The 15,982-nt window shown below is 47.3% G+C and overlaps 1 protein-coding gene across 3 annotated transcripts in view; it reads left to right on the top strand.

Annotated features, from left to right (window-relative positions):
- The window catches only part of NAP1L4 (nucleosome assembly protein 1 like 4), a 109,580-nt gene extending 93,840 nt beyond the window's left edge, over positions 1-15,740 (top strand). For 2 of the 3 annotated variants that reach the window (XM_075326573.1, XM_075326571.1), the window contains exons 13-14: positions 370-426; positions 12,908-15,740. In XM_075326573.1, coding sequence (XP_075182688.1) covers positions 370-426; positions 12,908-12,946 — 96 coding nt within the window. In that variant the 3' untranslated portion in view covers positions 12,947-15,740. Of the gene's footprint in view, positions 1-369; positions 427-4,353; positions 4,394-12,907 lie in introns of all 3 variants that reach the window. The other variant, XM_075326572.1, reaches the window with a different exon arrangement.
- Positions 15,741-15,982: the final 242 nt, after the last annotated feature.

Below are 15,982 nucleotides of genomic sequence, written 5' to 3'. Positions count from 1 at the left end.
AAAAAAAAAAAATCCCCCACCCGGTGTTTTGGGGTGTACACATTTGAGCTGCGCTTTGGAGCATTGTCTTACTCCTATCTACCTTGTATGCTGCCATATAGGAACACAATGACCTTCATAGCCAAAGTGCCTATAGATGCGACTGGCCTAAACCATATGTAGACCACGTAGCAGGGCCATCCTTGTTCTGCAACAGTCAACAAGAAGGCGGTGGGACCCCTTAGTTGGACATTGGTTAACCCTTCCTGATATATTAATACAAGGCTAGGTCTCCACTACCCCCTTGGCATATATAAGCTTATTAGTGATTTATAGCTGTGAGCAATTATTTATATATTTTTATTCTGAATGTTGATTTTTCACTTAAAGGAAATGGAGGGTGAAGAAGAATGTGAGGAAGATGATGATGAGCCAAATGCTGATAAAGTAGGTTTTGCCACATTAATATATTATTTCATTCCAAACTGATAAGGCAAAAATTAGGCCGGAGTCACGCTTGCGAGTGACTCGTGTGACTCTCGCATCGGTATCACTCGGCGCGGCAGCACGCTCGCCTGACAGGAGCGGGTCGGCTGCATGTATTTCTATGCAGCTGAGTCACTGTGGCCGTGCCGGTGTTCTGGTGTGAGTCTCGCATCGGTATCACTCTGCACGGCAGCACGCTCGCCTGACAGGAGCGGGTCGGCTGCATGTATTTCTATGCAGCTGAGTCACTGTGGCCGTGCCGGTGTTCTGGTGTGAGTCTCGCATCGGTATCACTCTGCACGGCAGCACGCTCGCCTGACAGGAGCGGGGTCGGCTGCATGTATTTCTATGCAGCTGAGTCACTGTGGCCGTGCCGGGTGTTGCAGTGTGAGACTCGCACGAGTCATACGCAAGTGGCACTCCGGCCTTAATGACGGAGGCTCAGAGTTAACAATAACCTTAGGTTCTTGCGCTCAGCACGATTTTCCATAGCCTGACCGTAATGTACAGACTGCAATGTAGATTACATTTGTGATGGTCTCTGCAGCGATTGCATTTGTCTGTTGCAAACTGTGTCTGCAAATGTCTTAATCTAATCCGGCTAATCTGCTCCTGTGTGGTCTGTGTACTGCATGAGCTGTTTACTCCCTTGTCCATAAGGGGGCGCTGTCTGATTTCCGAAATCTCAAAATTTTGTAATCTGTCAGAGCGGAATTACACACAGAAAATATATGTATATTGAGACTGCTCAGCTCTTCTGATCACTGCAGGATTTATGTAGTTGCCATGTATAGATTGTGTAGTGCACGGAGGACCTGAGCGCATATTATAACTGGCAGAACCACCAGCATTATTTATGTTATTTATTTATGTTTCATTATAAATTCATATACAACAACTTTCCAAACATGTTGCATTTACTTACATTCATCACGTTATATTCTAGGGATACATATAGAATCTTGGTTGTTTCTAGCAACTGTCAGCAAGTATCTTGTGCAGCACACAACATTTAAGTTGACCCTTTATGGAAAGGGTCATCCAAACACTATACAATAATGTAAATCACCAGCGCAGACCCTTAGCAGGCAAAGAATGCTGGAGGAGTTCAGCTCTGGAGTATAATACAGGAGGTAACTCTGGATCTGTATTGTATGTATACAGTAACTACTTCACCAGCAGAATAGTGAGTGCAGCTCCAGCGTACAATACAGGATGTAACTCCGGATCAGTAATCTATTTACACAGCGACTGCACCAGTAGAATAGGGAGTGCAGCTCTGGAGTATAATACATGTAACTCAGGATCAGTAATGTATTTACAGTGTCTGCCCCAGCAGAATGGTGAGTGTAGATCTGGAGTATAATACAGGAGGTAACACAGGATCAGTAATGTATTTGGTGTCTGCCCCAGCAGAATAGTGAGTGCAGCTCTGGAGTATAATACAGGAGGTAACACAGGATCAGTAATGTAATGTATGTACACAGTGACTGCACCAGCAGAATAGTGAGTGCAGCTCTGGAGTATAATACGAGATAACTAATGTAATTTGACAGGGCTGCCCACTATCGCCGCTCCTATTTGCTATTGCAATAGAGCCTCTGGCGGCGGCCATTAGGAAATCAAAGGAGATCCATGGATTTAAGTATGGGCATTTAGAGGAGAAAATAGCTCTTTATGCTGACGATTTATTACTTTTCTTGGGGGATCCATCAGCCTCATTGGATCATGCCATGCAGATAATAGAGAAATTTGGAGAAGTTTCGGGACTGACCATTAATTGGTCTAAATCAAGCCTCTTTAAAGTGGATGGGGAAGTAGCCTGGACAAATGAGGATACTGGGGCTAACAAATTGAAGAATGTGGACGAATTTAAATATCTAGGTATCCAGATATCTCTGCCAGTAGAAAAATACATACAGGTGAACTTATGGCCTCTCCTTAAAAAATTGAGAGCCAAGGTGGATGCCTGGAACAAGCTACATTTGTCAGTTGTTGGAAGAGTTAATTTACTAAAGATGGTAGTAATGCCTAAACTCCTATACATACTGCACAATGCCCCTGTTTGTATTTCAAGGAAAAGATTTAAAGGGATAAACTCGCTGTTTAGGGACCTGGTGTGGGGTAAAAAGCAGCCTAGGGTGCGATTAGAGACTTTACAAAGGCCGAAGGATGAGGGGGGTCTAGCAATCCCAAATCCGGAATTGTGTTATATAGCGGCGCAATGTCAACACCTCAGGGGTTGGTCTGATCGAGAGAAAGATGGGGGCATTAAAGAAGTACTGGAATACATAGTGGGTAGAAGTCCATTGGTAATGGGACTAGAGGATGGTGCGGTGGGGCTCCTGGGTAGAACATCTCCTACAATGGCACTTATAAATAAGACCTGGGATAGGCTGAAAAGGGTGAGAGGGGTGACCCGGTTAACTAAGTTTACACCTATCTGGGATAACAGTAATCTCCCGGAGATTCAGAAAATGGGGAATATTGAGGAGTGGAGACGCAAGGGTGTAATATACATGCATCAGATATTGGACGGGGGAATTCTGAAATCGTTCCCGCAGTTACAGAGTGAGTTTCAGTTACCGGCGTCCGGCTGGCTCCACTACAGTCAATTAAAACATGCGATTGCAGCCCAAGCGGCTAAACGAAGTGTGGCCATACAGACTGACCTGGTACTGGAGTATACAGACTGACCTGGTACTGGAGTATACAGACTGACCTGGTACTGGAGTATGTGTGTAAGGGCGGAGGAAGCACTAAAGGGATCATTTCTGGCACCTATAAAGATATACTACATACCTTTCTTTTAGACTACCCAATTAAAACTAAATCTAAATGGGAGGAGGAAGTTGGGCCGATAACAGAGGAGGTGTGGGAGGTGCGGGAGAGTATCTTAGAGTATGTCCCTAAACTTTCCATGAGCGAACCGGCCAGACTATCTCACCTATACGTGATTCACCGGGTATATAGGTCTCCCTTACTGATGTTTAAAATGGGGTTGAAAAGGAATTCGGAGTGTCCAAGGTGTCAGGGATCTGACGCAGGTATTTTTCACATGATGTGGTCTTGTCCGAGACTGGTCTCCTTTTGGACTAAGGTTATCCACAAGATAGGAAGAACATATGGGTGTGTCCTCCCCAGGGAACCAGTGATCTGCCTATTGGGATATGTTGAGGAGCTTGGGGTGGAAAATACTATGAAAATTGCCATTGCTAGGCTGCTGTATGCGGCAAGAAAGCTAATCGCCAGGTCCTGGATTAAAAAAGACCCCCCGACCAGGGGAGAGTACATTAAAAGGGTGAAGTGTATTCTTCAGCTGGAACGGGGAGTGTATGAAAGAAGGGGGAATGTTAAAATGTTTGAGAAGCTATGGTCTCCTTGGCTGCAATGCGGATAGGACGAGTGATGGACCAGTAAACTGATATGGGACGGGGATGGCCGTCTGAGACCTCTGATGTGTGTGTTTTGTTTTATTTGTGTTACTAGTTGTTCCTCCTGCACAACGGGATGGTTGCTATACTACAGTTGGAGGGTATTATAAGTGTGTACTATATGGGATGTAGTATCAGGGAGAAGTGTTGCTGCCGGGGTGGGGGAGGGGGGCGGGAGGGGGAGTTAAAGGGGTAATAGATGTGATAAATTTAATTTGGATGCCGATTTGTTATTCTGTTGTATGTATTCTGTGTTAATAAAGTATCTGATTTAAAAAAAAAAAAAAACTAATGTAATTTGTTTGTAAACTTGCTGAATTAGTATATTTTTTCTTTAGTGTATCTACGCCTGTGACTAGAATCGTGTCTGATCAGTTTTGGGGGTTTTTTGTTTTTTTTTTTTTTCTATTCCATATTGGCCTTGATTGATCTTTTCCATTTTTTTTCTGTTTAGGTGTAATTTTTTTTCTTGTTTGTCATTCATACAATCCTAGGTAAGGTGGACGCCATTCCTGTCATCCCTCCCTCCATCGCTCATTTCTTTCTTTTCTCTAATGGTCATGTTCACTAATCCCCTATTGTGTTGGGGTCTAGTGGCACAAACTTTCTTTTCTGTTTTTTCCACGCCTGCTGCTTTCTGTTGCTTTGTAGAAAAGTAATGTGTAATATCTGTTTATCATTTTTAAGATCTCTGCTGGCTGTCAGTGGATGGGAACACTCTTGTTAACATCTAGAGAAGGGAAAACATTGTTTTTTGTTTTTATTTATTTATTTATTTTTTTATTTGTGTAGTTTCCAGTTCATGATATGGAGACCTGCGGCATAGGTTAAATGGGCAATAATGTGATAGTTATAAGGTACAATAGCCTCAATGTGTAAGAGTGCGTGAAAATATTTATTTATTTTTTTTTTCTCTAACCCCCTCCCCTTTCAGTTGCCCCACCTTTCAAAAAAAAATAAAAAAAAAAAATTGTATGCATCCCCAAAGAACTGCAGTAAAAGCTGCAACTTTCTCTACAAAAAGCTTCAATATATAAATAAACTGGAAAGCTCAACTGTATAAAATAAGTTTATATGGTAAACACTGCAACACTGTGTTCCAAAAAAAAAATAAAAATAATCAATCCATCACATGACTGATGTATACATAGAAAAAATGATGACTCTTTGCAAAAGTGGAGGGAAAAAAAAAAAATGCAAAAATAGCCCACAGTGGGAAGAGGGGTGTAGGTAAGCACACAAAAAAGACTAGGTGTACCTTTTTTATAATTCGGTTATAGCTTATTGGAGCGACTGTGGTGGAGTGGGGTCACAGGAGGCCGGGTCGATGATACTGATTGCTCGGAGGAGGGGGTGTCACTGCATTGGAGTGATTTGAGGGGGGTCGGCAATGCGGCAGGCGCTATTGATCTAGCAGCGGGCTGCAGGCTCCATTGATTCGTCCACAGTTGATGCGATGGACTTCAAGAAAATGGCCGTGGAGGCAGCGTGTGCACAGATTGACGCAGTAGACGGCAAGAAAATGGCTGTGGAGGCCAATCTGCACACACGTTGCCTCCACAGCTATTTTCTTGTCAACTGCGGGCGATTCAATGGAGCCCGCAGTCTGCCGGAAGATCAATGGCACATACTGCGGCGACACCCTCCAAACCCCCCCCACCCACCTGAGCCTACAGTATCACTGACGCAGAAGAGCTGTGACCACCTTCTTCTTCTTTTTCTTTTTCTTTTTTTTCTTTTTCTTTTTCTTTTCTTTATCGCTCCTAATTGGGAGACCCAGACGATTGGGTGTATAGCTGCTGCCTCCGGAGGCCACACAAAGCACTACACTTAAAAGTGTAAGGCCCCTCCCCTTCTGCCTATACACCCCCCGTGGGATCACGGGCTCCTCCAGTTTTCATGCTTTGTGCGAAGGAGGTCAGACATCCACGCATAGCTCCACTGTTTAGTCAGCAGCAGCTGCTGACTTTGTCGGATGGAAGAAAAGAGGGCCCATATAGGGCCCCCAGCATGCTCCCTTCTCACCCCACTTTTGTCGGCGGTGTTTGTTAAGGTTGAGGTACCCATTGCGGGTACGGAGGCTGGAGCCCACATGCTGCATCCTTCCCCATCCCCCTTAGGGCTCTGGGTGAAGTGGGATTTTACCGGTCTCCAGGCACTGAGACCGTGCTCCATCCACAGCCCCTGAAAGGATCTGCTGCATATGGAGCTGAGTATCGTCAGGGACAGGACCCTGCTTCATCAAGGTACTCTGTGTCCCCACACAGACGCAGACACACTGCAGCATTGCTGGGTGTGTTAGTGCGCCGGGGACAACAGCGCGCACGCTTGTGCCACTGCTCACTACAGCTCTGCTGAAGGAGTATATGTATTTGGAACTGCCGCGCCGGCCGCTGCTGTCAGTTTGCTGCGGCGCGGCTGGGACTTGTGGTGCGCCGGGGACTTCCACGCTGGCCGTGCATGTATGACGGCCGCGCTTATTACTCGAGTCCCCGGCTTTTGCGGCCTAGTTTCGTTCCCGCCCCCAGGCCTGCCAGTCAGGGGAAGGGCGGGACGCTGTGCAGAATGTCAGCACAGAGGGCTGGAGTCTACTTTACATACTCCAGCCCTCACACTGGGCACAGTGGGACACCAGTTTCCCGCACTTTGTCTGAGGCACGCCCACGGTCCGCCCCTCTTCACAGAACGCCGGCAGCCATTCCTGTGTGCAGTCTGAGCTGGAGAGGGGAGACAAGTTTTGGGAGACCCAGACACGGGATTCTGGCGACCACACACCCGCGTTTGAGCGGGCGGTAAGCGGCGCCTCTGGTGCTGAACCCACTAGTGCCGAAGTGTACATTTGTATTTTTATGCTTGTAAGCTATACATTGCACTGTACGGTCGCTGGTGCTTCCTGGCTATATACCCTCCTAGATTGCTCAGAGGAGACAACAGCATGTCATCCGCAAAAAGCAAGGGTGCCAAGGCACAGGCTTTCTATGCTGCTTGTACCGCATGTGAGGCTTCTTTACCGGCAGGTTCCACTGACCCCCCATTGTGTGCAGTGCTCGGCCCCTGTGGCAACTGCTCGGCCGGGGCCTCTGCTAGAGGTGACCCAGGGAGAACCACCTGTGAATACTGTCCAGGTGACGGGGACGGAGTTTGCAGCTTTCGCTGATAGATTGTCTGTGACTATGACTAGAATTCTAGAAACGTTGCAGTCTAGACCAGTAACTCAGACCATGGGCACTGTTCAATCATTGCTCCCTGGTCCCCCTCTGTTGGAACAGCCCCGGGCTCCGGGGGTGTCCCATGCATCCCAGTGGGACGGTTCGGACACGGACGACAGTCCCAGACAGCCTAAGCGAGCTCGCTATGAGCGGCCCTCGACTTCATCGCACTGGTCAGGGTCCCAGCAGGAAGGCTCTCTGTGTGATGAGGCGGAGGTAGCTGATCAGGATTCTGATCCTGAGACTGCTCTCAACTTGGATACGCCGGATGGGGACGCCATAGTGAATGATCTTATAGCGTCCATCAATAGAATGCTGGATATTTCTCCCCCAGCTCCTCCGGTGGAGGAATCAGCTTCACAGCAGGAGAAATTCCATTTCAGATATCCCAAGCGTAAATTGAGTTCTTTTCTGGACCACTCTGACTTTAGAGAGTCAGTCCAGAAACATCACGCTTATCCAGATAAACGTTTCTCCAAACGGCTTAAGGACACACGTTATCCCTTTCCTCCTGACGTGGTCAAAGGCTGGACCCAGTGTCCCAAGGTGGATCCCCCTATCTCCAGGCTTGCGGCTAGATCCATAGTTGCAGTGGAGGATGGGGCTGCACTTAAAGATGCCACTGACAGACAGATGGAGCTCTGGTTGAAATCCATCTATGAAGCTATCGGCGCGTCGTTTGCTCCAGCATTCGCTGCCGTATGGGCACTCCAAGCTATTTCAGCTGGTCTTACACAGGTTGACACTGTCACACTGGCATCTGTGCCGCAGGTGGCATCCTTAACCTCTCAAATGTCTGCATTTGCGTCTTACGCGATTAATGCTGTCCTGGACTCTACGAGCCGTACGGCGGTGGCGTCCGCCAACTCTGTGGTTTTACGCAGAGCCTTGTGGTTAAGGGAATGGAAGGCAGATTCTGCTTCCAAAAAGTGCTTAACCAGTTTGCCATTCTCTGGTGACCGACTGTTTGGTGAGCGGTTGGATGAGATCATTAAACAGTCCAAGGGTAAGGATTCATCCTTACCTCAGCCCAGACAAACCAAACCCCAGCAGAGGAGGGGACAGTCGGGGTTTCGGTCCTTTCGAGGCTCGGGCAGGTCCCGATTCTCCTCGTCCAAAAGGACTCAAAAGGATCAGAGGAACTCAGATTCTTGGCGGGCTCAGTCACGCCCAAAAAAGACAGCCGGAAGACCCGCTACCAAGGCGGCTTCCTCATGACGTTCGGCCTCCTCTCTCCGCATCCTCGGTCGGTGGCAGGCTCTCCCGCTTTGGCGACATTTGGCTGCCACAGGTCCAAGACCGTTGGGTGAGAGACATTCTGTCCCACGGGTACAGGATAGAGTTCAGTTCTCGTCCTCCAACTCGATTCTTCAGAACGTCTCCGCCTCCCGACCGAGCCGATGCTCTTCTGCAGGCATGTGTGCACTCTAAAGGCAGAAGGTGTGGTGATCCCTGTTCCTCTTCAGGAGCAAGGTCACGGTTTTTACTCCAATTTGTTTGTGGTGCCAAAAAAGGACGGATCCTTCCGTCCCGTTCTGGACCTAAAACTTCTCAACAAGTACGTAAAAACCAGACGGTTCCGGATGGAATCCCTCCAATCCGTCATCGCCTCAATGTCTCAAGGAGATTTCCTAGCATCAATAGACATCAAGGATGCTTATCTCCACGTGCCGATTGCTCCAGAGCATCAGCGTTTTCTACGGTTCGTTATAGGAGACGAACACCTTCAGTTCGTAGCTCTGCCTTTCGGTCTGGCGACAGCCCCACGGGCCTTCACCAAGGTCATGGCAGCAGTAGTAGCAGTCCTGCACTCTCGGGGACACTGTGATCCCTTACTTAGACGATCTGCTTGTCAAGGCTCCCTCTCAAGAGGCATGCCAACACAGCCTGGACGTTGCACTGGAGACTCTCCAGAGTTTCGGGTGGGTCATCAACTTTTCCAAGTCAAATCTGACCCCGACCCAATCGCTGACATATCTTGGCATGGAGTTTCATACTCTCTCAGCGATAGTGAAGCTTCCGCTGGACAAACAGCGTTCACTACAGACAGGGGTGCGATCCCTCCTTCAAGACCAGTCACACCCCTTGAGACGCCTCATGCACTTCCTAGGGAAGATGGTAGCAGCAATGGAGGCAGTCCCTTTCGCGCAGTTTCATCTGCGTCCACTACAGTGGGACATTCTACGCCAATGGGACGGGAAGTCGACGTCCCTCGACAGGAACGTCTCCCTTTCTCAGGCGGCAAAGGAATCTCTTCAGTGGTGGCTTCTTCCCACCTCATTGTCAAAGGGAAAGTCCTTCCTACCCCCATCCTGGGCGGTGGTCACGACGGACGCGAGTTTGTCAGGGTGGGGAGCGGTTTTTCTCCACCACAGGGCTCAGGGTACGTGGACTCAGCAAGAGTCCACCCTTCAGATCAATGTTCTGGAAATCAGAGCAGTGTATCTTGCCCTACAAGCCTTCCAGCAGTGGCTGGAAGGGAAGCAGATCCGAATTCAGTCGGACAACTCCACAGCGGTGGCATACATCAACCACCAAGGAGGAACACGCAGTCGGCAAGCCTTCCAGGAAGTCCGGCGAATTCTGACGTGGGTGGAAGACACGGCATCCACCATATCAGCAGTTCACATCCCAGGCGTGGACAACTGGGAAGCAGACTTCCTCAGTCGCCAGGGTATGGACGCAGGGGAATGGTCTCTTCACCCGGACGTGTTTCAAGAGATCTGTCGCCGCTGGGGGACGCCGGACGTCGACCTAATGGCGTCCCGACACAACAACAAGGTCCCAGTCTTCATGGCGCGGTCTCACGATCACCGAGCTCTGGCGGCAGACGCCTTAGTTCAAAATTGGTCGCAGTTCCGGCTCCCTTATGTGTTCCCACCTCTGGCACTGTTGCCCAGAGTGCTGCGCAAGATCAGGTCCGACTGCCGCCGCGCCATCCTCGTCGCTCCAGACTGGCCGAGGAGGTCGTGGTACCCGGATCTGTGGCATCTCACGGTAGGCCAACCGTGGGCGCTACCAGACCGACCAGACTTGCTGTCTCAAGGGCCGTTTTTCCATCGGAATTCTGCTGCCCTGAACCTGACTGTGTGGCCATTGAGTCCTGGATCCTAGCGTATTCAGGATTATCTCAAGACGTCATTGCCACCATGAGACAAGCTAGAAAACCAACCTCCGCCAAGATCTACCACAGGACGTGGAAGATATTCTTATCTTGGTGTTCTGCTCAGGGAGTTTCTCCCTGGCCATTTGCATTGCCTACTTTTCTTTCCTTTCTACAGTCCGGTTTGGAAAAAGGTTTGTCGCTCAGCTCCCTTAAAGGCCAAGTCTCAGCGCTATCTGTATTTTTTCAGAAGCGACTAGCACGGCTTCCTCAGGTACGCACGTTCCTGCAAGGGGTTTGTCATATTATCCCTCCTTACAAGCGGCCGTTAGAGCCCTGGGATCTGAACAGGGTTCTAGTTGCTCTCCAGAAGCCGCCTTTCGAGCCTATGAGGGATGTTTCCCTTTCTCGACTTTCACAGAAGGTGACTTTTCTAGTAGCGGTCACCTCGCTTCGGAGAGTGTCCGAGCTAGCAGCGCTCTCATGCAAATCTCCCTTCCTGGTGATTCACCAGGACAAGGTGGTTCTGCGCCCGATTCCGGAGTTTCTCCCTAAGGGGGTATCCCCCTTTCATCTCAATCAGGATATCTCCTTACCCTCTGTGTCCTCATCCAGTTCATCAATGTGAGAAGGATTTGCATTTGTTGGATCTGGTGAGAGCACTCAGAATCTACATTTCCCGCACGGCGCCCCTGCGCCGCTCGGATGCACTTTGTCCTTGTCGCTGGTCAGCGTAAAGGGTTGCAAGCTTCCAAATCCACCTTGGCTCGGTGGATCAAGGAACCAATTCTTGATGCCTACCGTTCTGCTGGGCTTCCGGTTCCCTCAGGGCTGAAAGCCCATTCTACCAGAGCCGTGGGTGCGTCCTGGGCATTACGGCACCAGGCTACGGCTCAGCAGGTGTGCCAGGCGGCTACCTGGTCGAGTCTGCACACTTTCACCAAGCATTATCAGGTGCATACCTACGCTTCGGCGGACGCCAGCCTAGGTAGACAAGTCCTTCAGGCGGCGGTTGCCCACCTGTAGGAAGGGACTGTTTTTTTACGGTCCTGTCACGAGGTGTTATTTTACCCACCCAGGGACTGCTTTTGGACGTCCCAATCGTCTGGGTCTCCCAATTAGGAGCGATAAAGAAGGGAATTTTGTTACTTACCGTAAATTCCTTTTCTTCTAGCTCCAATTGGGAGACCCAGCACCCGCCCTGTTGTCTTAGGTTTTTTTGTTTTTCCGGGTACACATGTTGTTCATGTTAAATGGTTCAGTTCTCCGATGTTCTTCGGATTGAATTTGTTTTTAAACCAGTTATTGGCTTTCCTCCTTCTTGCTTTTGCACTAAAACTGAGGAGCCCGTGATCCCACGGGGGGTGTATAGCCAGAAGGGGAGGGGCCTTACACTTTTTAGTGTAATGCTTTGTGTGGCCTCCGGAGGCAGTAGCTATACACCCAATCGTCTGGGTCTCCCAATTGGAGCTAGAAGAAAAGGAATTTACGGTAAGTAACAAAATTCCCTTCTTTTTTTCTTTTTTTCTTTTTTTCTTTTTCTCTTTTTTCTCTTTTTCTTTCTCTTTTTCTTTTTCTTTTTCTTTTTCTTTCATGGTACCCTATTCTAGTGGAAAGAATGCAGCATCTACACTACATGGTAACCTGGCCGGGACCCCCACTAAGCGCAGTAGGAGCAGGTCATGACATAGGAGTTGTGCACACGTGCTTAAGGGGTTGTCGGCCTCACTAGTTTACTACTTGATCTGCTGTAACAGACTGCTTTGTCTGCTGATTTCTCCAGCCCTTACTGACGCCCTGTACGTGTTCTGCTTATGTTCTCCGTGCTTCATTGTGTCTTGTTACAGCACGCACACAGTGTAATCTGCATAGAAGGCTGTATTCACACAGTATTTTACTGTCCATGCTGTGACCGCAAGGCCGGACTGAGGGTCTCCTGACCTGGAAATGACAGCCCAAAGGACACCTGCAGTACAGCCAGATATTGTGATCTGAGCATAGACTGTAAAATATAGTCTTTTCAAATGCAACCTAAAGCTGAGCCCCCAGCAGAATAGTGAGTACAGCTCTGGAGTATAATACTGGAGGTAACTCAGGATCAGTACAGGATAAGTAATGTATGTACACAGTGACTGCACCAGCAGAATAGTGAGTGCAGCTCTGGAGTATAATACAGGAGGTAACTCAGGATCAGTAATGTATGTACACAGTGACTGCACCAGCAGAATAGTGAGTGCAGCTCTGGGGTATAATACAGGACAGCACTCAGGATCAGTGCTGCGTGGTTTTGTTTTGTTTTTTGCCCCCCTCCTTATATAAGCTTCCATTTGGGGAGGAGGGAGAAAGAGTTTAACTAGATTTCAAATCTGCAGCAAAAATTCACAAATGATGCCAATTCATGACCTGCGACTTCCCAACACAATCCTTTTATATTTCAATGTAACATATTAATACAAAATTTACTGTGCAAGTGCCATCGAATAAATCAGAATTTGAGAATTTTATAATTTTTTTTTTTTTTTAATTATACAAAGTCTATTGGGAGGAGGGGGTGGGGTCCTATCTTCCAAATCCCCTCCTGTGTTGCTGGTGCACCCTTTTACTGTGACTGGAGCCGCTCGTGTCTATAGATTGCTCTTTATGATATGACGTTTGTATCTAATTGCCGTCCATATTTCTCCTTTTCCTCCGGGCAGAAAGAAGCCGTCCAGCCTGCCGAGTGCAAACAGCAGTGACCGGAGACGGATGCAATTCTAGAGGAAACCTTTCCAAATATTCAGGATTCTACTGTGCTGCAGCATATTTTTACGTCAAGGCTTCACTTTTTTATGCATGGTTTCTACTTTTTTTTTCTTTTTTTTTTTTTTTTTTTTCCTCTTCCTCTTGTTTTCTTCTCACCTTTTTTTTTTTTTTTTTTTTTTTTTTTTTTTTTTTTTTTTAGCCTGATATCTTCTGATAATTTCTTAGGACTTTTGGATCTTTTTGGATTCAGGAAGAGCAGAAGCACAGTCTGAGTGTCTACACGCGGTGGTTTTTTTTGTTTTTTTTTGTTTTTTTTTGTTTTTTTTTCCTTCGGATACACAGCTACCTTCTGAACTAACCGAATGATATAAAAAGACAAAGTTAAGCAGCATTGGTGTTCATTTGTTCCCAGCACTGGTCTGCAGCCGTTCAGCCTCTTTCGTAAAGCGTCAGGGCTTGCTGGGAGTTGTAGTTTTCCCAACACGTTGCAGACCATTGACCTTTTGCAACATGGAGGCGCCTAATTTAGTGCTCACCAAGTGATATCCCAAAGAAAAAATCCTGTTTTTGGATTATTTCTTCTTTCCTGTTGTGTTCACTGGTTCTCACATCTGCAGATTTGAATGTCCTAGACTTTAGTCTTACTTTGCAAATGACCGGCTTCTAATTTGCTTCACTGCAATTGTGAGCAAGCGCCGATCATTTGCATCCCAAGAGAGGGTCCTAATCTCACCCAGGAGCTCATGAGCCACTGTGGGGTATTAAAGGGGTACAGCGGAACCGTTCACTTCTGCATCAGTAAAGTGAACGGCACCATTGACGTTGGGTGCACAGTGAATGACAATGGAGTATCCCCTTGACACATGTGTCCCGTTGGTCCTTCAAAGGGTGGGGGTGTACTTCCTTTTGGCCAAAGTTTACTTTTTGGACTCTTCCTTCATGGGAATTAAGCAACTTCTTCTCTCACTGCTGTATTAATGACTTGTACAGTCCTGTGCCGAACATAAACGAGTCGGCACGTGGCTTATTCTTCCCCCTCTTCCCCCAATATGGCGTCCTCCGTGGAGGGTAACCTAGGACAAAAAAAAAAAGTTAAGGTTGAAACCGTTTAGGTTCTAAATATTCTACTTATTTAACTTTGTATAGTGTATTTAAGATGCAATAAAAACGGAATGGCTGAACCTGTCGCATACGGAGATATATATTTAGGTCACTGTTACAGAATGATAGTTTATCCAGGTTATGGTTTACCTGGCAGCCTTTTTGTTTAATTTTTGGATCGGGGTTGACTTGTCTGTGAAACAGCCTCACTTCTGTATAGGTGTTTGGGATTACAACTGTTAGGCCGTCTTTTACACGTCCGTGAAAAACAGACCTTTTTCACGGATGTGTTTTAAAGGTGCGTATGTACCTCCGTGTGCTGTAATTGTGGCACACGTGTACTATCCGTGATAATGCATGGAGATCAGGCACTTATACTCGTTTGTCCTTGGTACTGAAGTCTCCCGTGATGCGGTCTCCGGCCGCCGCTGTCTCCCCTCTGCAGCTACTTCCGGGTCGGCTGTGCAGTGCATATGTATGAGCATAATTAGCCGGCCTGGAAACAGGAGAGAGCAGCGGCTGAAGACAGCAGCGCTGGAGACGGGTGAGTTTAAAAAGCTTTTTATTTTATGTACGTGATTTTTCTGGTACACGATTCATATACCACACCATAGTGCGCCAGGAAAAAACGGACTTGTCTCTGTACGGAGCACACGGACACGCATGTGCGCCGCACAGAAACAAGTCAGTGAGAAATCACTGATGTGTATGCAGACCCATTGATTTTAATGGGTCGGCGTATGTCCGTGATTCTGGTACGTATAAAAAGAGCAACATGCGTACCAGAATCACTGACTTGTAAAGGGGGCCTTACAAAGTGAAACTTTTAGTTGCAATACCAGACACAACCTATAGGCAGTGGGGGCGCTGTTTCAGGAAAAGTAGATCCCATTCAGATTTATGCAGCTCAGGACGGAATAAAACTTAGGGCAGTCGGGAGAAACTGATTGAACTCCATATACATGAGGAAAGTCCGTGCTGTATGAAGCATCGGGTGAGAAAAGCAATGCAACCTGTTCCCCTCAATGACATGGAGGAGGTTTCTATTGATTTGTGAGGGGTTGTGGGGTTTTTTTTTTCTCCCCCTAATTAGTGGTCCATCCAAAACTTACAACCCACTGCAACTTTGAGCCGGCCGTTGCGGACCTCCAACCTTTTTTGCCCCTCTATGCTCTGGGCCGGAGTCCTATGTGACCTAGCAGAAAGAAGGGACTGTGAATTAGTGACACTAAACTCTTTCTGGGCCTTTTATAGGATGCCTAAAAAGGGTTAAAACAGGAGCACAACTCCCTAATCCACTTTAGGTGCCAATTGACGGTCTCGGACTGGCAGGGGCGGTTTTTTTTTGGGATGGATCACACCACATCCAGTGCAATCAGCGTGTGATTATTGGCTTTAGGTCACCGATATTATTCCATAACTCCTTCATTTTGTGGAGTTCCTTCTCTGGGCGGGGGTCTGCTTCATCATACATTCTGTGTGTTGGGTTCTCCTTTTATGTGGGTCATTTCTCCACTGAGGGGCGTTGTCTTCAGCCCCTTATAAAATGATGCTTCCAGGACACAGTTTCATCGTTTGTTTGGTTTTTTTTTTGCAGGCTTCACTATTTATTGATCAGTCGGTTTCTTACATTTGTTTTTTTTCGAGGACAATGTCAAAATATTAATAAAGCAAAACCAGAAATGACTTAATTGTGTGCGTCTTTGCTTTTATTTTCACAAAATATAAAAAATGGAGAACAAAATACAGTGCCTTGTGAAAGTATTCAGCCCCTTTGAATTTTTCAACCTTTTCCCACATTTCAGGCTTCAAATATAAAGAGAAAAAATGTTAATGTTCTGATGAAGAATCAACAACAAGTGGGACACAATTGTGAATGATATGATATTTATTGATTATTTTAAACTGTGTAAAAAAATAAATAACTG

Source organism: Anomaloglossus baeobatrachus, chromosome 10, assembly GCF_048569485.1.
Source record: "Anomaloglossus baeobatrachus isolate aAnoBae1 chromosome 10, aAnoBae1.hap1, whole genome shotgun sequence".
NCBI lineage: Eukaryota > Metazoa > Chordata > Amphibia > Anura > Aromobatidae > Anomaloglossus > Anomaloglossus baeobatrachus.
Note: the sequence above shows the minus strand (reverse complement) of the source record. Positions and strands in the feature narration are given on the sequence as shown.